Source organism: Nanorana parkeri, unplaced genomic scaffold (assembly GCF_000935625.1).
Source record: "Nanorana parkeri isolate BGI_ZX_2015 unplaced genomic scaffold, ASM93562v1 scaffold19, whole genome shotgun sequence".
NCBI classification, from domain to species: domain Eukaryota; kingdom Metazoa; phylum Chordata; class Amphibia; order Anura; family Dicroglossidae; genus Nanorana; species Nanorana parkeri.
Genome location: NW_017306287.1, coordinates 105060 through 128338, shown reverse-complemented (window position 1 = coordinate 128338; position 23279 = coordinate 105060). Strand labels below are relative to the sequence as shown.

General features: G+C 47.0%; 2 protein-coding genes across 4 annotated transcripts in view; one reads left to right on the top strand and one right to left on the bottom strand.

Annotated features, from left to right (window-relative positions):
• The window catches only part of TSC2 (tuberous sclerosis 2), a 67328-nt gene extending 54198 nt beyond the window's left edge, over nt 1-13130 (bottom strand). For all 3 annotated transcript variants that reach the window (XM_018561651.1, XM_018561658.1, XM_018561665.1), the window contains exons 1-9: nt 13044-13130; nt 7553-7707; nt 7349-7435; nt 6420-6530; nt 4990-5134; nt 3905-4022; nt 3769-3817; nt 2349-2474; nt 442-515 (exon numbers count right to left, since the gene is read on the bottom strand). In XM_018561651.1, the coding sequence (XP_018417153.1) occupies nt 442-515; nt 2349-2474; nt 3769-3817; nt 3905-4022; nt 4990-5134; nt 6420-6530; nt 7349-7435; nt 7553-7687 (845 nt within the window). In that variant the 5' untranslated portion in view covers nt 7688-7707; nt 13044-13130. The remainder of the gene's footprint in view (nt 1-441; nt 516-2348; nt 2475-3768; nt 3818-3904; nt 4023-4989; nt 5135-6419; nt 6531-7348; nt 7436-7552; nt 7708-13043) is intronic.
• A 135-nt stretch (nt 13131-13265) lies between these two features.
• The window catches only part of NTHL1 (nth like DNA glycosylase 1), a 10464-nt gene continuing 450 nt past the window's right edge, over nt 13266-23279 (top strand). Inside the window, exons 1-5 of the mRNA XM_018561015.1 lie at nt 13266-13314; nt 15014-15228; nt 18259-18429; nt 20409-20568; nt 22511-22616. Coding sequence (XP_018416517.1) covers nt 13266-13314; nt 15014-15228; nt 18259-18429; nt 20409-20568; nt 22511-22616 — 701 coding nt within the window. The remainder of the gene's footprint in view (nt 13315-15013; nt 15229-18258; nt 18430-20408; nt 20569-22510; nt 22617-23279) is intronic.

The window sequence follows — 23279 nt, the reverse complement described above, 5'->3', positions numbered from 1 at the left end:
CCCCCCCCCCCCCCCCTCCCAGTAGCCAGCGCTCTCCTCTTCTCTCTGACACTCCAGGTTGTGGGTGGAACCTTGCTAGGTACAATGCAGAACTGCAGGTCCTGCATTGTACCCGATAATGGTAGTGTGCATGCGAGGAATGAAGCAGTGTAGAGAAACAAACTTTGGGAGAACCGATCGTCCACGCTACCCTGGTAGCCAGCACTCTCCTCTACTCTGACACTCCGGACCCCTGGCTGTGGTCACGACCTTGCTATGTTTTATGCAGGATTGCTGGTTGTGCAATATAATGAGTGCATGCAACCAATGGAGCAGTGAAGAGAAGCAACTTTGGGAGAACTGATAGTGTCGAGAAAGTCCCACTGCAAGAGTCAATTATGATTTCACCTTTAATAAACCTTTGCCAAGACTTTTTCTTCAACAAGCACTACAGTGACTTACTTGTCCTCCATGATGCGGCTCATGGTATAAATAGCGCTGTGACCAAGGTGTGTTCCCAAAAGGTTTCGCATCAGCTGAAAAGACAGAAAGTAATATTTATTCCAGGCGGCAGAAATAACTGGATTCAATTAAAGTCATTAAAAAAAAGAAGCAAGGGCAACAATAACCCGATGTGCAGACACTACATAATGAGACCTCCACAGAGAATTAGAACATACACTATTGATTGGATGGTATGTAAGAAGACAGAGTAACATTAAAGTACAACTAGAGGCAACAATTTTTTTTATTTTATTTGGATAGAGTCATGAGGGGGTCAGAACCACTGTCAGGTTTTAACTGCTGACCCCATTATGGAGATTCACTCACTTTGTCCTAAATTTTCAGTTGCCACCAGAACAGGAACAGATGGGAAATCTTCCAATAGGGACACTTGTTCCTATGACAACGGTCTAAGGGCTCATTTACATTGGAGCATTGTGTTAAGAGCGTGCTATTGCAAAACGCACCCAGAGTGCAGTACTGTGCTCCAAGTGTATTGCAATTCATTGGAATGGCAACCCAAAACATCTCCCGGTGGCCGCGCGTTGCAGTAAAGGGTACTGCAATACCATGCGATGCAGTGGAAATAAATTAGTACATGCTCTACTTTTTTTTCCTTCGCACCACAAGGCACTGTGGTGCCACACATTGCCACGCATGGCCGACGGGAGGTACATTGAGGTAGTATTCTAATAAATGGCAACGCAACACACCTAGTCCTTGGTACCACATGCTCGGTGCGTTGTGTGATAGCAGTTCTTAGCGCAATGCTCTGGTGTAAATGTGCCTTAAAGAGGATTTCCTTCACATTAGATACCTCCTCCCTTCCTGTTAAGTCTACATGATAGGAAGTGTAAGAAAATCTCCATGATGAGACACAGATGGTAAAACAAAAAAACAACCCAACCTGACAGCAGTTTTAATTCTCCCCTATGCTAAAAAAACAAAAAAAAACTTTAGATATACTTTCAGCTCAGAATACCATATACTCCTTTGCAGTGCGATTAAGGGCACTGGGGACATCTATTTCCCATTAGAACACAGTGCTGCTCAAACATATGTTTGAATGCAAAACACCACATTTGACAAGAAATGGCTGCGTTACACCTACAATCCAAAACAAACCTTAACCGAACCTGCTGCGTTCAGAATAGTGCAATGCAAAACGGGTCATACACAGCCACTAAATGATCTACACTATTTCATGGAAGCCTATAGGAATCTGCTGACCTGCGTTTGAAGCACATGTCAAATGCAGCAAAACTACTCCTGTTTGCATAAGCCCTTAGGCCTAGTTCACATGGGCTTCAACTTGTATAAGAGTGTCAACATCAAATGTTTTGGCAAGCTTTGAGCAGCTCTGTGGAAACCTTTAAAAAAAAAAAAATCTCCATTCCCAGTATGGAAATGTTAAATATAGATCTTAAGGGAGTGCTGACTGTCACTTTAAAGGAGGATTATGGGGAGAGTAAAAATACACTCATCCCCATTATAACCACGTGCGACACTGAAGCGGTCAAACATCAGCCCTATTGATCAAGAACTGAATGATCGCATACCGCTGATCACTCAGTTCCTACTGTGACCCTAAAGAGAACTATGGCAAAAAAAAAAAAAAGGTTGGGCCATCATTCTTTTTTTAAACAAGCTGTTAGGAGGCTTCCGCAGGCTTTCAACATGCTTCAAACTGTGCCGAAGCTCTAGAAGCTTGTTTAAAGTGAGTCAGCACTCCCATTAAGATCTGTGTTTAACATTCCCAAAAATTGGCACTGAAGAGTTCTTTACAGGCTTCAACAAACCTTGCTGAATGCTTTGCAGAAGCTCACTGTTCACACACATTGTACTAGTCAAGCATCAGTTCTCACCTTCCAGCAGGGCTCGCACAGCTCTTTGACATTAATTGTTCGGCACAGTGTGATGACGAATGTTGGGATGCTCTCAGACGGCAGACAGTTGTAACACACAACGGCGTCCAGAACCTTTAACGACACCTACAAATACAAACACCAGCTCGGGTCACTGGTACCAAAACAGCCCTCCATACATTTTACCCTGAAATTCTTACTAACCATGCAGTCATCTTGTGCATATCCTGGCAGATCAACCGGCTGTGAGACGGTTGGCACACACGAGACTCCCTGGAACAGAGCTCCAGCCTACGGGGAATACAAACAGGCTGCACTTCTGCTCTTTTTTGAAAGTCCAACAAGCTTTATTGTAAGTAGTGCAAACTCAGTCGTTATTGTGAAATCAGGATTCACTGTGAATTGCTATGGGTCATATAAATAACCCCCACCTGCTCCAGTACTCCATCTTCATGACAAAGCCCCTGTTGGGGAGACACGCATGAGTAGTGTTCTGGTGTTGAATGATGTGCCACAGTCTGGTTTTGTGAGACTGCACAAACTTGCAATAAAGCTTGTTGGATTTTCATGGAAGTGCAGCCTGGTTGTATCTGGATAATGTGGGGAGGACCAGATCCCAAGAGGTATGCAACCTTGGCCGGTGGATAATTTGCAAGACTGCCTGGAGCGGTAATATCTTTATTATTGATGGGCAGGGCTAGGTCCAAACCCAGTTCATCCAAGCACACCCCCAAGCCCAATCAGTTGTGGCAGGTGAATTCCCCACCTCGCAGCTACAAAGGGGTGGGTAATGCCCCTGCCGCAATTGGATTGGGGGTGGTTTAGCAGCCTCGCTAACCTAAATCACAGAGCTTGCATTCAGTAACTTTCAGAGAAAAGAGTTCTGTATGTAAGAAGCGCTCGATACACATTGACTATACAGTCACACTGCATTCCAGCGAGGAATAAAAGTATTTAAAAAAACAGCAGAACAGGACATGCTGTGTTTATCCAAATGCAAATTGGTGCATGGCGAAAATCAATGTAAGCGAGCACTACTCCATATGTTCCAAATCAAACACTGCATTCCTCATCTTTTAAAAGAAAGTTCTGACAAGAGGACGTGCATTGTCCAGCCTCCCAATAAACTAAACAAATCTGAAGTTTTGGAGTCTGTCATATGAATATATCCTTCCCCATGGTCCATCCTTGAGAGGGTAGACCTAATACTCCAGAGGTCTAATGCAGGGGTAGGCACCCTCGGCACCCCAAATGTGGAGAAACTAGATGTCCCATCATGCTTCTACCTCTGGAAGTCATGCCTGTGGCTGTTAAAGTCTTGCAATGCCACGTAGGACTTTAAGCTCAATAACAGCTGGAGGTTGCCTAAGTCTGGTCTACTGTGTTTGCTGATAAGCAATAAGAGAATATATAAACTAACCTCGATGTCATAGGAAGATGTAGTCCGATTACAAAGCAGACAAATCATTCTGTATAAAAGAAAACATTACATTATGGATACAATCTATGCAGTGCTTTAGCAATCTTTAAAATCAAGGATACATAACTGCACTTACTGCACCATAGGAGCAATGTAACGTTCCAGGTAACAGCTGTGAAACTTCACCAGATTCACCAGGACCATGAGGAAATCTGGGGATAGGCCCACCTCCATCCACTGCAGGACAAATGCAGCTGCAAGGAAACGGCGATAAAATACATTGGAGGCTGACAGATCAAGAGCCTGTACCCTAAAGTCCGCTTAGGGCTTTTTAATACCATGCATGTTGAGCTGCGTTTTTCTGGACACCACCACACATGTTTTCCATGGCCCCGGTTCACACCATACATGTGCGGTGGTGCGCAGAAAACACAGGTCAACAGACATGGTGTAAAGAAAGCCCTTAAAATGTTCCCTTTAAATCCATAAAATACTTTTCAGGTCCATCAAAACAAAAAAGCTGCTAACATCCTACAGTTCACTTTCTTTACAAAGCAGCGACAGCCCAAGTAGAAAGGCCTGTCCCATGTCCGCATGCTGCAGAGGAGCCTGGCTCTGTGTGGAAGCAGTGACCTCTCTGTAGGAGGTCCAACACACCTTCCGAGTCAGAGCTGGAGCACTCCAATCAGCAGGGAGCATGAGCTTTGCCGACTGTAGGTCTACAGGTGTGACTCAGCAGGGAAGGTGTGAATCAGAGAGGAAAGCAGTTTCAAGATCACAGTTGCCACCACATGAACAAACAGATTCGGTTAACATCTGTTCACATGATCTCCGAGGCAAGAGGATCAGAGTTCAGATCGGCTGATCCTCCCCTGAGGTCATGCTGGGAAATGCTTGTGTATCGAGCCAAAAACGGGTAGTCATTGGGTGACACTAACGTGCTGGCCATCTCTCGTCACCTTCCTGATAACTGTGAAATCAATATAATAAAGCTCTGGCCTTCTAAAGCGTGATTTAGGTGTTCTCTAGTGCTGGACTACAAACAGATCTCTCAAACTGGGTGACCCTTTGACTGAGGGAGAACCCCCTTTTTGTGGGTAGCTGCCAAACCCCGGCCACTGAATTGAAACAGACACTCCACCAACTATTTAGAAAACTGGGTCCAGCACCTCACTTTCACCTCCTCTTAAGTTATAACAATAACCTGGTAACTTGACTTACCCAGCTCCTCTTCCAAATAGGTGATGTCCCGGCCATTATCAGTAAGGGCTTTGAAGACCTCCAGCCTCTCCACAAGGTCCACGTTGCTGGGGTAATCTTTTATAACCCGAAAAAAATGTGCACGGAGGAACCCAAGCCTTTCACCCTACAGAATTTCATATTATTAGAATACAGAAAACAGCTTTTCTTCTTTAGCAGTCCGCATGTGAACCATGTGATTTACAAGGACTTTCCGGAACACGCCAGAACCCCCAACCAGGAACTTATAAACACATCTGCTCTGGCAGACACAGAAATATGAATGCATGGCCACTTTATATGTCATGCATTTCTACTCTTGATATCCTCCAATATGGAAGCCTGTGTTATTGTTGTAATTGTTATTATTAGGGATGCACCAATACTAGTATCAGTGCCAATATTGAGTATTTGGGCGAGTACCCATACTCGCCCAAATGCTCTGATGCATAGCCCGATACCCGAATTCCGGTATCAAGAAGCCGGGGAGAGAGTCATTACACGCTGCCCGGCTTCCTGATTGGCCGGGAAGCCGACTCCATCGTCACTTGGTGACGAGGGAGCATGGAGCCGGCTTCCCGGCCAATCAGGAAGCCGGGCAGCGTGTAATGACTCGCCGCGCTGTATAGCTTCCCGATTGGTTGGGAAGCTGGCCAACCAGGAAGCTGGAAGGCGAGTCATTAAACGTCCCCGGCTTCCTTAATGGGACTTCCAGTATCAGTATTCGGTATCGGCAAGTACCAGAAAAAAAAAATATCGGTACATCCCTAGTTATTATGGTAAGCAGCTTTGGTGCAGAGCTATGTAGCTGCCTTTTTTCTTTCCAGGGGTGCCATAGCAGATACAGAAATCCGTTCTAAAAAGCGCAACTGGTATTCCTACATTTGTAACACCGTAGGTGGTCTTTTGCTGCCCATTTGGGCCCAATCCGTACTACAGCTGGGTGCTTCATATTTTTATGAACAACTTTATCTAAAATAAAACATTGCTATTCACACTTGCACATGGGGTTTAATCAGAAAATCTCACAAATTCTTCTGAGAGACTCATGTGATCTGCTGCGGCGGTAGGCACTGTACAATGCAGCTGCAGCACATGCTGCGATTCCATGTGGACAATCATACCTACATGCAAACAGTCTGCTTCCAGGTGCAGTTGTCTGCATGTAATAGCAGCATGCTGTACTGTATTGTACAGAGCCTCCCTCCTGCAGTTGATTGCATGAGACCCACGGAAGAAATTGTGACACTCAGCAATCCAAGTTCCCATTCGCAAATGTGAACTGTCTTGGGCCTCATTCACACTTGCAAACGGGGCCTAAACTGTCCACCTAATGCATACAAAGTCCATTGAAAGTCCCAAAACAGATGCATAACATTTGACATGAAAGCTTAATGAAAAGGAAGACATACCTGTCCAATGACAAGACTCTTCAACAAATTCAGAACATTGAGTCTGCCCTCAGCTGGCTGGTCTGGCTGCAACAGATCCATCACCGCCACCAAGATCGCTTCCACGGCGTGCTGGTAAGAAGAAGAACTATACACAGTTATGTCTAACAAGATCCTAATACAGTTAAGAGGTCAAGCTCACCCAAAACAAATACATCAGTTCTGATTGGACACTTGTGGATGTAGACATTTTTTTTAACGTTGAATGGAGACTAACGTGGCAAGTTTACCCAGCAGGACTTTTTGTCTTTACCCAATTAAGCCGGCCATACACTGTTAGGATTTCATTCAAAAGCAATCATTCGATGATGCCATCCTTAAAGGATTATTACACCCTCGAGTATTTTTGCATATCTCTACTGCTAGCAAGCAGTAGAGATATGCAAAAACATTAAATAAAAAAAAAAAGTTTTTAACCCTTTTTGTAAACTTAACTGCGTCTTCGCCGCACGCTCCCGTCCGAAGATCTGAAGATTCTCGGGCGGCCGCAAAGGATCATGAGGCGGGCGCATGCACAGTTCAGATCTTCGGCCAGGAGAAGGAGAGACACAAGGTAAGTCAATGGTGTCAGGAAGCGCCAGGAAGACACCGCAGTCGGCGTTGGACCAGAGACCGACACCAGCGCTGGGCGGACTCCTGAAAAACTACAGGAAAGAAGGAGATGACCGGATCAAGCGGCATCATTTAAGTCCTTACACCAGCATGGGGAGGGGGGGGAGGGGGATTGCCTTTAATGTCACTTTAAGTCAACTCATTTTGTTTGAAAACAGGTCTTCTCTAATAGAACATTGGCTAAAACCACTAAAATGTTCCACTGCAGGTAGCTCCACAGTAGACATGAGGGCCTTTGAAACCTACATGCGTCATCTCTGAAAGACCATCATACTTACGGCTTCAAACTTCTTGGTTTTTGCCAGTTCACAGATATGATTCATTGCACGGACCCGAATGCTTAGGGCGCTATCAGGGCTCAGTTCCTGGGGACCAGACAGAAAATTAGGCATTTTAATGCCAAGTGAGGAACCATAAAAAAACAGGAAAAAAAAAGCATTTAGAGGATACAAACTGACCAGACATGATCACAATCCACCCACCTTCAGCAGCTCGGAAGTGATGATGTACTCCGGCAGCCTGTCGGAATGTTTGGATTTGGGACGTGAAGGCCCTAACCCCAGAAATATCTTCATCTTCTCCTTCAGGCCCGGGTCTCTGCCCGTTTGCCGTGCCATGGTTGAAGTGACGAGGGGCCCTGCTTGGACACAAAACATGCTCAGTGCACATGGAACATCAAGTTAACAAACAACTGGTGTAGAGAAGCCATTAGGTTCCCGCTATGCAATGCAGACTTTATTTTTCCATGAAAAGGACCTTCTTATTCTGCTGTAGGCTTCTCAAGAATTCGAGAAGACTATTTCAGATATATACCTACTTCTGCTCTTCAAATAGAGGCCATAACCGTGCACTAGCTGACACATTGCAAAATGAGGTCTGCCTGACCAGTTTTGCTTTTACACTCATGGTGCCCCTTTCGATCTGCTGGACTCGGAGTAAGCTCCTATGGGAGTGGTTGGTTTGAGGTGTGATAGGCTTCCCTGAAGAGATGAGTCTTTAGCGATCGCCGAAAGGCAGTAAGAGTGGGAGAAAGACAGACAGGTTGGGGTAAAGAGTTCCAGAGGATGGGAGAGACTCGAAGTCCTGGAGGCGAGCATGGGAGGAGTTGATGAGGGAGCCAGAAAGCAGGAGGTCTTGGGAGGAACGTAGGGGACGGTTAGAGTGATACTTTGAGACAAGGTTTGAGATATCGCTGGGGGCAGAGTTGTGGATGGCTTTGTAACTGGTAATATTTTGAATTTATCCTTTGGGCGATTGGAAACCAGCTTGAATTTTATCCTTTGGGTGAACAGCTGGCTCCTTGCGGATTTGCTGGGAAGCCGGCTTCCCGGCCAATCAGCATCCAGCCGGATCCATGCTGATTAGCTAGGGAGCCAGCTTCCCAGCCAATAGAAAGCCCGGCTTCCTGATTAGCCAGAAAGCCGGCTCCATGCCAGCAGAAGCAGCAGTACTCGGTTTTACCGATTACTGAAAGCAAAATATCGGTACTCACACTCGATACCGAAAAACGGTATCGGTGCATCCCTAGCTTTAGATATGCTCTAAAGAACTGAACGGATTACTTGGCTATGACTCCCACTGTAATGGGGAAGTGAACAGAATGAGCTCACATGACAAGCATGCCACATCACTTCAGATGACTCCAATGTTATACGCAGACTTTCCAGTCATTCTGAATTCTGTAAACAGTCCCGGGATCTGGAGATGTGCAGGCTGAAAATGAACCCCTGTTAGCTTAAAGAGAGCAAGCCATTCTTATGCAAGAATCTGAACTTCTGGTTACAAAATGTTGCGTCAATAGTGTCACAAGAGGCGCGTGTTATCAGCACGAGGTCAGGCAGTTGGCAGTAAATGTTAATTCTGAGGTGACAACCACCAGGGCATAGAGTTGTCCCAGACACAGTAAGGGGTCTGTGTCAGAACTACTTCTCTCCCTATACAAGTCTATGGGAATGCAAACACAGCTTGGCACGGGTCAATGAACCTGAGTAGCAGGACAAGGAGAGGGCAAAATTGTATTTTTTGTACTCACTGTAAAATCCTTTCCCCTGCCTTCACTGAAGGACACAGCGGGGATATTCAGATCTGGACTACTGGGCTTGTGGTCAATATCTAAAGATCTTCGCTATGTCCTTCAATGAACAGAAGAGAAATGTTCCTGTCGGTAAACTGCAATTGATCTCAGCAGCATCTCAAAGGCAAGAAAAACACACCTGAAAGGAAGCTGCAGTTGCACATTGACACCAGCCACATAATGCCACTAAATGGGGCAAAATCTTTGTTGTATGTCAACACATTCGTGATAACTCAAAGCTCAACTCTGGGCTTGTGCCCTTCTCCACCCGTGTTCCCCTTCTTCCACCTCTGAAGGCCATCCGTGCTGTATTTTATGACTTTTGAGCCAGTCACGTGATGCCGCAGTGTCCTCTTCCTCTCTTGTTGGAGCTGGGTCAGTCTCAATGCTGCAGACATCACCACATCACGGCAGCTCCCTGCCCCATTACCCAGTGATATCAGGGCACTGTGGCTGGTGGGACCATGACATCCTGCACTCACAGTATGTCCTCGGTCTTGCTGGCTGAGTGATGCATTTGCTTGTGGTTGGTGTGTTTCCTGTTGCAGGTAGGCGGAGCCTATATCTCGATGGCTGTCCTGGAAGATGACTGGGGAAAACCCTTTAAGAATGAACATTCACATTTTTGCATAAGCCCAACTGTCACTGGTTCTCCTTAAAGTGACATTAAACCCTCAGATGTTTTAACATAAACCAATACTGTAATGTGTCCCTTACTGTATCCATGGTAGTTTCCCTTCTCTTTGCTGCTCCTTTTAAATCCTCATGTCTTCTCATGCTGGGGGAGAACTTCCCTTTGCAGCTGAGTGCCTCTTCCTGTAGTGCTGCTCAGGTTGCAAACCTACACACAGACACCATGTATCCATTTCAGAGACAAGGCAGTCTGCTGCAAAACAGAAGTTCTGCCCAGCATGAGAACAGATACAGATTTAAAAGGAAGAGCAGCAAAGAGAAGGGAAACAACCATGGATTACTGTAAGGCACACATTACAGTATTGTTTTATGTTAAAAAAATCTGAGGGTTTAATGTCACTTTAAGCACCCGTCCACACATACAGCGGTGACCAGTGTTTTACCATGCTGGATCAAGCCACAGGCCCCCCGGCAGGGCCCGACTATACACCTGCTGCCACAACGGCCACGTTACCCCACTGAAGGGAAGACCAAACAGGGCAACAGCCTGGGGGACCTTTAGGAGTCGACCCCCTAAATAGAAAAAAAAGGTGGTGAAGAACCTAAAATGTACAGGGGAACCTCTGCAAAGGTCAGGCAACACTACCAGGCACAGCAGCAGAGCCATACAGAGGGGGACTGCTGACCTCAAGGCCATCTGGTCAGATGGAAAGGAACAAAACATTGTGCAGACCTGGATGGTAAGAAACACAATCAAACTGAGGGACTAAGCGGGTGGGATGGTTTCTTTAAAATGCCTTGATTGTGTTTCCCGCAAATGGAAGAGCCAATCATCTCTCAGGTTGCTGAAAAAGGGGACTCCCGGTGAAAAAGCAGCAAAAAGTTTTCCCAGCACACTCGCCAGCCAACATGCAAAAAAAACTTGTCTCTTTTCTTGTATGCATGCTGGCTGGTGAGTGTGCTGGGAAAACTTTTTGCTGCTTGTACTGTATTTGGCCCTTCCATGTGCACCTTGCGGTTAAAGCTGGTAACAAATTGATGAGTGCGTTTGCTATTTGTTTTGCTTCCCCGTGTAAAAGGGGACCTCTATTATGAAAGAGGGGTTTCCAAAGTGAAAGGGGCTGCTGCTGTAAGAGGGGGGCGGATCTTAATTTAAAGGGGGCACTTTGATGCGAAGGGAGCAACCCACTTTTTCGTTATATCTTGCATAGGGTTCCCCTTAACATCCATGACATTTTAGACTGGGGTGCCTAGAAATGTTTGCATACTTTTAGAGGGGGCCGTGATTAAAAAAGGTGAGAAGCGCTGGCTTATTTTGATGATCACTACAATGTAATCTCTATAGTGACTGTACGGTACAACCAATGTTTCCTAAAATCTTGGCTTTTCAACTGGTATCTTCTCACAAGTCTTTCAAACCCACAACAGTATCACATCGCTTCCGTCTGATTGGGTCATTCTAGCATGAGACGAATACTCTGCGTGTGGGAGGGAAGTAGAATTCGATGGCAGTTTTGTAAACACAATCCATCCCGAGCATTGGGAACAATCTATCGAGTGATACAATTCGGAACGCTGAGTCTGCATGGAGCTGCCCATGGAGGCCATTGCGATCATGTATAGGAGTACACTTCCAGACTGCACACCTCGGCTGCTCTGCTCCATTGTAGGACTGCCAGCTCTCTATGTATGAGCCAGGCAGCCCACGTTTGGCCCTCCGTCAGAGTCTTAGATCTGTGACAAAACACAGATCTCTCAGATCCGTTCTGGGCCGCTGGAGACCACCACATGACCGGTGATCACAATGGGTGACCGATTATTATTCTACAATGGCACACCAAGGATGTCCATGGCAGGAGGGAATGGCTAGACCAGGGGTGGGCAATTCCCGCCCTCCAGCTGTGCTTTAGTTACAAATTTCACCATGCCTCTCAAGTCATGCCTGTAACTGTCAGTCTTGCAATGCCTCATGGGACTTGTAGTTCCACAACAGCTGGAGGGCCGGAGTTGCCCACCCCTGCTCTAGACCAAGGATAGGCAACCTCGGCACTCCAGCTGTGGTGAAACTACAAATCCCATGATGCATCTCTCTCCGGGAGTTATGTCTGTGGCTGTGGGAATGCAATGCCTCATGGGATTTGAAGTTCCACCACAGCTGGAGGGCTGGGGTTTGGCTACCCCTGCATTATATCAAGGGTAGGCAACCTCGGCACTCCAGCTGTGGTAAAATTACAAATCCCGTAATTGCTTCTGCCCCTGGGACCCATGCATGTGGCTGTCAGAGTCTTGCAATGCCTCATGGGACTTGTAGTTCCCCAACAGCTAGAGGGCCGGAGTTGCCTACTCCTAGTCTAGACCACAGGTAGGCAACCTTGGCACTGCAGCTGTGGTAAAACTACAAATCCCAAAATGACTCTGTGAGTCATGCCTGAGGCGCGTTCAGTTCCTTAGCAAAGCGCGGAGTAGCTGTTCCGCAGCAGCTTCACTGAACGCTTCAGCTGCGCAGTGCTAAACAAAACAGCGGAGGATAATATTTTTGACTAATAAAGACCATTTTCCAACAAATATTTGGTGTTCATTAAACTGTAGGTTCCGACAATGAACTGTGACTTCCTCCATCGGAGTTCAGGCACCTTTCCCCAATGCTGCCAGGTGTGCCCAGAGTTAAAATGGCCGCTGGCGGTCTGTTCCCACCTTCTCCAACACGCTCTGCCCCCACATTCACATCTGCTGCGAGTGCCAAGATAGCAGTGCTGAGCGCCGACTTGCAGCACGGCATCGGTTTACTAACTCAGCACTCGCAGCAGCCTCTGTAGCTGTCGGTCTTGCAATGCCTCATGGGACTTGTAGTTCCACAACAGCTGCAGAATTTGCACACATATTTTTGACCATGCAGGAGTAAGGTGCTCTGGGGTGCTATTAGAATGAATGGTGTCAAAGGTGTGGACAGGGCTTTAGGGAAGCACAATGGAAAGTCTGTTGCTGTATTGTTTGGAATGCATGACACTAATAAACAAACATGTATACATGTACATACAACATTATATACACATGGAAGCAGTGTGCAAATGCATGGCAGGAGTGAACTTCTAATATACATATATAAACACACAGAGGCTGGTAAGGCTACTGCAATGCAGATTGCATGACACATATACATACAGATATATAGTGTGTCATACAGTGTGTGTATATACACACACAGAGCACAGGTTGCCCAGTGCACAGTCTCCCCCTCCATGACCGGCCCGCCGCCCTCCACTCACCCGCAGCTCTCCCTCACTGCTGTCACTGGTACGCACCCACTCACCCAACTTCAACCCTCGGCTTCAGGGCCTGCAGTTACCGCCCCCTTCACTTCCCCGGAGCCCCGCCCTCCTACGCAGTCACGTGCACCCCAAACACGGAAGCGCCTTCCCCCCGGAGGCTCCTGGGAGTTGTAGTGTTGTGGTGTGTTTGGCCATGTGTGAGGTGGTGGTGGGTGAAGCATGAGCTCTGCCAGGGTGACCCGGAGTGGCAGGAAAGCGCTGGAGAGTGGTAGGAACAGGGGAGGATGCGGTACTGAGAAACATGGAGGTAACACAAGTGATGAAGGAGTGCAGGAGGGGTTTTCGTTTTTGTTAATGAAGAGGACCTGTCACCTCCATTGGCGTGTGCAGCCTGACAGTGAGGCGATTGTAGGCTGTCAGCTGACCTACTTGGAAGCATGGGGGCAGGGAGGTCACCATGGATGCAGTTTTGTAGGACAAACTGCTCTGCGATTATTTAATATGCGCACCTACATGTATCAGTCATGCTTCGCTGCCCATAAACATGCAGATCTCTCACTCACCAATTCCTTCACCCCTCAGATCACCCCAGTTCCAGCACCTTCACACCTCAGATCACCCCAATTCCTGCACCTTCACCCCTCAGATCAGACCCAATTCCAGCACCTTCACCCCTCAGATCAGACCCAATTCCAGCACCTTCACCCCTCAGATCAGACCCAATTCCAGCACCTTCACCCCTCAGATCAGACCCAATTCCAGCACCTTCACCCCTCAGATCAGACCCAATTCCAGCACCTTCACCCCTCAGATCAGACCCAATTCCAGCACCTTCACCCCTCAGATCAGACCCAATTCCAGCACCTTCACCCCTCAGATCAGACCCAATTCCAGCACCTTCACCCCTCAGATCAGACCCAATTCCAGCACCTTCACCCCTCAGATCAGACCCAATTCCAGCACCTTCACCCCTCAGATCAGACCCAATTCCAGCACCTTCACCCCTCAGATCAGACCCAATTCCAGCACCTTCACCCCTCAGATCAGACCCAATTCCAGCACCTTCACCCCTCAGATCAGACCCAATTCCAGCACCTTCACCCCTCAGATCAGACCCAATTCCAGCACCTTCACCCCTCAGATCAGACCCAATTCCAGCACCTTCACCCCTCAGATCAGACCCAATTCCAGCACCTTCACCCCTCAGATCAGACCCAATTCCAGCACCTTCACCCCTCAGATCAGACCCAATTCCAGCACCTTCACCCCTCAGATCAGACCCAATTCCAGCACCTTCACCCCTCAGATCAGACCCAATTCCAGCACCTTCACCCCTCAGATCAGACCCAATTCCAGCACCTTCACCCCTCAGATCAGACCCAATTCCAGCACCTTCACCCCTCAGATCAGACCCAATTCCAGCACCTTCACCCCTCAGATCAGACCCAATTCCAGCACCTTCACCCCTCAGATCAGACCCAATTCCAGCACCTTCACCCCTCAGATCAGACCCAATTCCAGCACCTTCACCCCTCAGATCAGACCCAATTCCAGCACCTTCACCCCTCAGATCAGACCCAATTCCAGCACCTTCACCCCTCAGATCAGACCCAATTCCAGCACCTTCACCCCTCAGATCAGACCCAATTCCAGCACCTTCACCCCTCAGATCAGACCCAATTCCAGCACCTTCACCCCTCAGATCAGACCCAATTCCAGCACCTTCACCCCTCAGATCAGACCCAATTCCAGCACCTTCACCCCTCAGATCAGACCCAATTCCAGCACCTTCACCCCTCAGATCAGACCCAATTCCAGCACCTTCACCCCTCAGATCAGACCCAATTCCAGCACCTTCACCCCTCAGATCAGACCCAATTCCAGCACCTTCACCCCTCAGATCAGCCCCAATTCCTGCACCTTCACCCCTCAGATGAACGCCATTTCCAATTTTTGTGTTTTTGCAGGTGAGTCTGACAAGCTGCCCTCTAGAGGGATACGGGGGAAGAAGGGGGTTCAAGTCGTATATGACTCAGCAGAGGACGTGGAGAAGAAGCTGAAGTGGGAGCCTCCAAACTGGCAGAAACACTTGGAGAACATCAGGCAGATGAGACGTGGACGGGACGCCCCGGTGGATCAGATGGGAGCTGAGAAGTGTTTTGATCAGAACGCTGCCCCAGAGGTATCATCTATAGCAGTGCTTCTTAAAGTGTGGGTCGCGACCCCATATGGGGTCACGCAAGTGAACAGGGGGGTCGCGATCCGAGTACCCGGCCAGGACCGCCATTAGGGGGCTATGGCCGGTACTTGTGTGAGGGGCCTAGGCGGCCGAGGAGGTCCGGGCACCGACTTACGCTAGGGGAGGGGGGAGACACCGACTTACGCTAGGGGAGGGGGGAGACACCGACCGACGTTGGGGTCCCTTAAAAATTTCCTCGGCCAAAAAGGGGTCACGAGTGGAGAAAATTTAAGAAGGCCTGATCTATAGGAGGGGACGCCAACCTTCGTCAGCTCTCAGGAGCTACAGACGGGTGGAAAAGAGCCATATTGAGTCTTTCTGTAAAAAAATAAGTCAAGGCAACTGGACTGGCTGTATTTTTCTTGAAGACGTTTCACTGGTCATCCAGCCAACCAGCTTTCTCAATTCACAATGCCTTGACAAAAATTATCTGGGAATAAATATAATGAATTTCGCTCCAAATCACATAATCTGTTATTCACAACCAGGTGTTGAGTGCATAAAAAGGTCACTCCTTTGAAGACAGTCAAGTACGTATCCTATGAAATTAGTGGTAAAAGCCACTAATTAGTGGCAAATTTATATCTGACCACACAGATTTCAGCTGCTGCTTAACTTGATTAGAGTAGTGGCGCGAGGTTTCACATTATTCAAGTACGTATCCTAAACAGGGAGGAGGACTGGTTTAACCCCTTCGTGACGGGAGACGTATACTGTACGTCCCGCCACTTTGTGCCTATATGACTGGCCTCGTACACTGTACGTGACGAGTTATATCAGGCTCTGTAATGCCGGTAACTGCTGATTCTCATTAATGAATGCCTCAGTATTGAGGCATTCATTGATGAAATAGTTAAGCTTTTGTAAAAGCTTCTTTCTTTCATTAATGAAAGAATGAAGCCGTTACATGCAAATACGGGAGCGCTAACTAGCGCTCTGGTATTTGACAGCTGAAAATAGCAGAGAGGCAGCAGAGAGACTCACCTCCCTGCTATTTGTTTTGACAGCTCCATAGACTGGATGTTTATGAAGCTATGTGATACATCTCAAGCAAAGAGATACAAGAGATACAATGTATCATTTCTGATCATCTAGGCACGATCAAAGAGCTTTGAGATCTGAATCTGACATGCTGTCAGGATCAGTCTCTAAGGTTATTATTAGCTGTTCCGAAGTTTGGAGCAGCCCAATAATAGCCAAAATGTTTTTTTTTTTAAAGTTAATTTATCAAGCAGTCATAGTGACTGTTTGATATAAACTGGCAAAAAAAAAAGTTTTTTTTTTTTTTACAAAGTATAAAAAAATAAATACTTCATATTTATTCCCAGATAAATTTTGTACAAGTCATTCTGAATTGAGAAAAGCTATTTGTATGACCAGTGAAATGTCTTCAAGAAAAATACAGCAAGTCCAGTTGCCTTGACTGATTTTTTACAGATCCTCTATGTACTGTACATGTAGAATGTTGTGAGGTTTTTCTTGGAATTCTGTCCACATAGAAACATTCCCGGACAAGATGCTGAATACAGAAGAACAGCAGCATTTTATCTGTGTGTTTGAAGATAGTGGAGAGCAGATGTGTCATGTGTTGGCGTGTGTGTGTTGGCGTGTGTGTGTTGGCGTGTTGGCTTTTTGGTTGGAATGCCAGTAAAATCAGGATGAGACTCTCCGATACTGTACACAGATGACACCCATCCAGCCCCGGTCTCTTACAGCACATCACAGCCTAGGATGTTGTTTGCTGGATGCGGTTTTGGCTTTCATCTCCGTTTATGTGTCCCGGATCATCTTATGATGAGTTCTGCGTTCTTCTATTGGTCACACGATGCATCTATACATATCGCTTTCAAGTGACACTAAACTGAGAAGTTAAATCTTAAAAATACATTCAAGTACCTGAACTAGTAACAGAAACATATCTTATGTGTGTATCAGTCGGCTGTAGATCCTCAAATCATCTCTGAATTGGTGCCGACACTGTCCTTCCTTCTGGAGGGTGACTACTTTTGTTCCCCATGGTCCCTGTATGTGTTGTTAAGTAGTCACCGCTCCAAGTTCACTCCTGTGATGGACTACAATCCCAATACAAATGAGTAAACTAAACCTGAGATTGTCGTCCATCACAGGAGCGAGCTTGGAGCGGTGACTACTTTACAACACTTGCACTTTAAATCGTTTTTGTATTTTTTGATACTAAAAGAAAATTATTGTGTGTTTTCCATGAGTATATCTTTTATGTTATCGTGAGTGTGCGTTGTGATAAGACTGGCTTGCTTGCCCGGGTCCCCCCACCCCCCCCCACTCTGAAGACATTCCGGTAGCCTAATTGGCTCCTCTCTAGTTTTGGCCCTGTATGTGTGCCTGTGAGCTAGGGACCTTAGATCATCAGCTCCTCGGGGGCGGGGACTGGTTTGACTGAATAGCAGGTAAGGTGCTGCGTAAATTGACAGTGTTATAAAAATACTAGTAATGAACAAATCTATAAATACGATTAGTAATCGTAAGATACCTATAGACTACGGGTAGGCAAACTCTGGCCCTCCAGCTGTCGTGGAACTACAAATCCCATGAGGCATTGCAAGATTCTGACAGCCACAGACATGAGTCCCAGAGACAGATGCATCATGGGATTTGTAGTTTCACCACAGCTGGAGGGCCAGCGTTTCCCCACCTTTGCTATAGACAGAAGATGATAGGTGCTTGATCCACCTACTTCAAGGTGATGGTCTCTGTTGGCAGTGCACCCCAGTAGATCTTGGGGGACAGTTCTTGTTGGAATGATTAGTTTTGAGGAGACATATTGCAGTTGGTGTTGTAATGATTATTCTTGTTGGCAGGAGGGTGTGCAGCGGGCTCAGCAGTATACAATATATGCAATATACATAATTACATTCAAGTCATAGCGCTCTCTAGTGGTCACATAATACTGAACGCCGCATGCCGTCTCCTTTTCTGACCTCTGTCTCTGTGCAGGTGATGCGTTACCAGGTCCTGCTCTCCTTGATGCTGTCCAGCCAGACAAAGGATCAGGTGACCTCGGCGGCCATGACCAAGCTACGGGAGCACGGGCTGACCGTACAGAAGATTTTGGAGACAGGCGAGGAGACTTTGGGGAAGCTTATTTATCCAGTAGGATTCTGGAAGGTGAGAGAAGCGGTGATTTGTTACCAGATTCATTTTCTACCCCTTGGTGGCGTTTTGCGGTCCGAGCTTACATTCTGCCGGTCTGTGTTGCCCATAGTAACCAATCCCACTACAATACACAACTGGGAAAAGGAAAAGCAGAACCTGGTTGGGTTCAGGGGCAGCTCTTCAGAACCCATTCCTTCATGAAACAGGGATATTAAAGGGGACCTGTCACAAAAAATGAACTAACCCCATGTAAAATGGCTAGGTGGAAAGCACGGGGAGACAAATATACAAGATACTTTTTGGAGACCCCAAAACTGCAGCTTCCTAGAAAAGCTGAGGATCCAAGATGACGTGAGAATCCCAGCCCAGTGCGGATTTACATTGGCATGAGCTTTCTCAGGGTCCCTCTGCATAAGGAGGTGGGGTGATAATATATAGGGGTTGGATTATTTTTTGCTTTAAAACCTAATTCCAGTAATTTTTTCCAAATGGGTCCCTACCACTTCCTGTATGTGCGTTGCCAAGCAGTACTTGCCCTCCTTACGGTAGAGTGCTGCCCCATTTGTTCCTTTCATGGTCCAGATTAAATGACACCCAGTGTAAGCCCAGGCCATTATAATTGAACTCTAACCTCCCCTTTAGTTTTGTACAGTTGTAGCGGCTCCTCTCCTGGACTGAAATGGCTTCCTCTGATTTTACCGCACACTGTGAGCTTCTCATAATGTGCATTATAAGCTGCAGCAAGTCAGATCGAGCCTACTGCATTTTCTTGGCTGGATGACATCTAGCATCATCTAGCTCTTTCTGTCCCAGCCTTACTGCTCCTGGCCCGCCACTTTCATTTATTGGATTTCAGTTCTTCCAATCATGGAGGTGCTGCATCACATGGGGACATTACTAGGCGGTTCTTCATGCACATGCAACCTGCCTAGGAGCACCCACTCCTCCAGACTGGCACCCGCCCATCAAGGCATATTGATATTTGCATAACTCCTCCCCACAAGCCTGCCCAGTTCTTGCATCAAAACTGACGGCTCTTGAGAGCAGCACTGGGGCAGGGTGCTGTGATGTTTTCAGGAAGCTATGTACAGCACCCTGCCGGCCTGTCCAGCCCAGTCACGATCTGCCTGCATTGCATAAGGAAGCACAGTGGCACCGTGAGGATGTCACTGAGTCAAAAACAAGGTATGTAATGAGAAAATTGTTTATTTATAAATGTCATTAGTGTGTTGATGATGAGGGGAGGGAGGAAAATCTAAGCAAATTGAACTTCAGCTTTAGGGACATGCCCCCTGGTGCCTTGGACATAGGAGAATTCTACAGAGAGACGAGACATGTCATTACGTTGTGCTGTTTTCTGCAGCATTCAGGACCCATCCACTGCTTTATGATTGGAGCTGTGACATCATGTGACTGGAAGGCCACCTTAACCCCATGCACGTGATTGTTATGCTATAGAAATAGCTCGACAATAAAACATACATAACGTACAGTAATACCTTGGTTTACGAGCATAATTCGTTCCGGATCTTATGACTCAACAAGACCAGGCATTTGGCAGGAAAGTCCTGCAAGCTGTGGTCCCACCCTAGGAGGTAAGATTTGTCCTCACTGATCCTCTCGATGGCTGTCCTGGAAGATGACTGGGGAAAACATGAGTTGATTACCTGATAACTCTGTTTCCAGGAATCTTCCAGGACAGCCAGTTCCCGCCCTTGGTGTGTATCCAGGTGGCATCCGAGGTTGGATGAAGGAGGGGATACTTTTGTGCATGGGGTAGCCTTCGGTCCTAGAGGTTACTGACTTGGGATGGAAGGAGGAGTCTATTTATTTAATGTGGTTGGTGTGTTTCCTGTTGCAGGTAGGCGGAGCCTATATCTCGATGGCTGTCCTGGAAGATTCCTGGAAACAGAGTTATCAGGTAATCAACTCATGTTTTTTTGTTTATTTACCTGCTGTGAAGTGACCTCCGTCTTGCCCTCGTTCATCAGAGCAAAGTAAAGTACATCAAGCAGACCACTGAGATCCTGCGGGAGAAATACGGGGGCGACATACCCGATAACGTAGCCGAATTGGTGAAACTTCCCGGGGTGGGCCCCAAAATGGCTCATCTGGTCATGGACATCGCTTGGAACAAGGTATCGGGGATCGGTAAGTCTCACCATCAATGTTATATTGAGAAGATGGTTGTACCCAGTTCCCTGTTCCAGAAACTTCCCCCACTTCCTGTGTAGTGTTATCTTCTCAGGTTGGTGACCTTCTGACATTAGAAGTTCATGATGAAGCGTTTGCTGTCATTTTGGAAGTAATGTATATCTCTGATGTAAACAAATATCGTGTATTGTCTTAGTACAGATGTAGAATAGAAATAACGGCTCATTATATGACACTGCTGACGCGCAGAGCTGAGGTCTAGTGTATAGTGGTCAGCACTGATTGCCCTCAGTTCGAATCCTGACCAGGCACAATCTGCATGGAGATGGCAGGATCTCTCTGTGCTAGTGTGGCTTTCCTCCGGGTACTTCAATTTCCTCTCACACTCCAAAGACATGCTGGAAGGTTAATTACCGTATTGTGCGGTCCATAAGACACACCGGACCATAGGACGCAGGGAGGTCCGGCGCGCCTTATGGAGCACTCGACAGACCGTAGCTTCTGTCACAACTTCTATGACAGAAGCTGTGACAGAAGCTGCACTTAGCGACCGCGGAGACAGGTGGCGCTGTGATTACAGCGCCACAGTCTCAGTGATGACACAGAGCAGGCGAAGAACGTCCGTACTTCGTCTGCTCTATGGTGATCTCGATCGTCGCCGCTGCTCGGTTTTAATACGAGTGATCTCATTAGATCACTCGTATTAAACGAGCAGTGGCTCCTACTACTTGCCCGGCGCCCGAAACTGCATGTCTCGGGCGTCGGGATTCGCTCCATAAGACGCAGGCACATTTTCCCCCTCCTTTTGGGGGGAAAAAAGTGCGTCTTATGGAGCGAAAAATACGGTAGCTCCTGTCTTTATTGGTCCTTATATGTTACATAGTTACATAGTATTTGGGGTTGAATAAAGACATACGTCCATCAAGTCCAACCCATATAGGTCCACGCATCATCTCATTCTTAGGGATACTGGTATCCCTGGATATTACGGTCCCTCAGGAAATCGTCCAAAAGTTTCTTGAACAAATCTACACTTGGCTGAAATCACTGCCGGTGGCAGCGAGTTCCAGACCCTGACCGCTCTTTCTGTGAAGAACCCCCTTCGCCCCTTGTGCTTGAATTGTTTTAGGTGATGGCCTCTAGTCTTTGTTATGGAGTTAATCTTGAAGAGTTTGTTGCCAATGTTGCTGTCACCATTGAACATCTTGTACATGAAAATCATATCCCCCTTAATCTCCTTACTTAGGAGATGTGAGACAAGGACCTTAGTTTGAAAGCTCGTCAAGGGCAGGGTACAGCACTGTGTATTATAAACAATTTTCTATTACTTTTTCTTTCACCCTTTATCGCATGTCCGTGCTGATGATCTGCAGCCACTTCCTGTCTACGTGCACTCCAGTATTGGTTGCATGTCACTTCTCAGGACAGCTTTCCTTATGGTGACTGCTGTTAACCATGCCTGTGTAATGTGTGTGGATTTGACCACCTGTATTCTTCATCAGAAGGCACGGTGACAATACAGGAGATAGGGACAAAGCGTGGTCACCCTATAACAGGAAGTGCCTGGACATGGACCCTCATGGCAGGATCACCAGGGATTATTTTATTGGGAGCTGCTGATTTAAAATGACATTAAAATCTCATACGAAGCTTTAACATGTTAGTTATTGGGTTTATATATATTATAACTGGCTTCAGTTTAAACTGCTTTCATAATGACAGGTGACGCTTTACATATGTGCCCAAAAGCAAGGTGCTGCAAAGCCCGGCCTCTGTCTTGCACGGCACACCACGCTTTCTAGAAACAGTCGCAGCAATTGCAGGAAGTCCTTCTGGACTGTTGTAGTAAGTGTTGTTGCTGCCATCAGAACCCGGTAGGTATATCCGTGTCCATTATAACCACATGTAGAGCTAAATGTTGAACGGCCTCTGCCCTCAGGTGTGGACACTCATGTACATCGAATTTCTAACCGACTTAAGTGGGTGAAGAAAGAGACCAAGAGCCCAGAAGACACTCGGGTGGCCCTTGAAGACTGGATGTCCAGGTGAGGAAGCTGCACATGTACCAGTAACGAAGGTGGGTAATGTGGTGACTAAGTGGTCAGTCCTGTAGGGTGCAGCGCTTGGATGCTGAGTTTCCTACCAGGGAGACTGCATTGAGACTGCAGCAGCAGCAGGACTGAGCTATGCCTATGAAATGACATGTGAGTGCTGTTTTAGTCTTGAGAGGTACTAGGAGCCCAGTGATCATGAACCCTTGTGGGGGTGATAGGGTGAGCTCATAGCAGGTGGGCACAATGACATGACAATTGTTCTGCCCTGAAGAGGACCGCCTGCACTGGACTCACATGAAGTTGGAGACAGTGTTGAAGTGTGGAGAGGGTACGAATTCAGAATGGCTTGACGCATTTTACATAAGTCATGTAAGCACTTTTGAGCAATATGCACAGAGGCATTCTGAAGTCCATCGCTGACTGGATACAGACAGTCTGCATACAGGGGAGTACTTGCATATACCCATCGTCATCACACAGCCTGGGCTTAGAGTACTACTGCGTTGAGTGACTAATATATTATCACATAAGCACCATTCCATTCAAGAGTAAGGATCACCCAACCCTGCCTGAAGAGGGAGGATACTTGACATCACCAGACCGGCCAGAAGGCCCCGGGAAGCAAGGTATGTATACACTGATTTTTATTGCAAA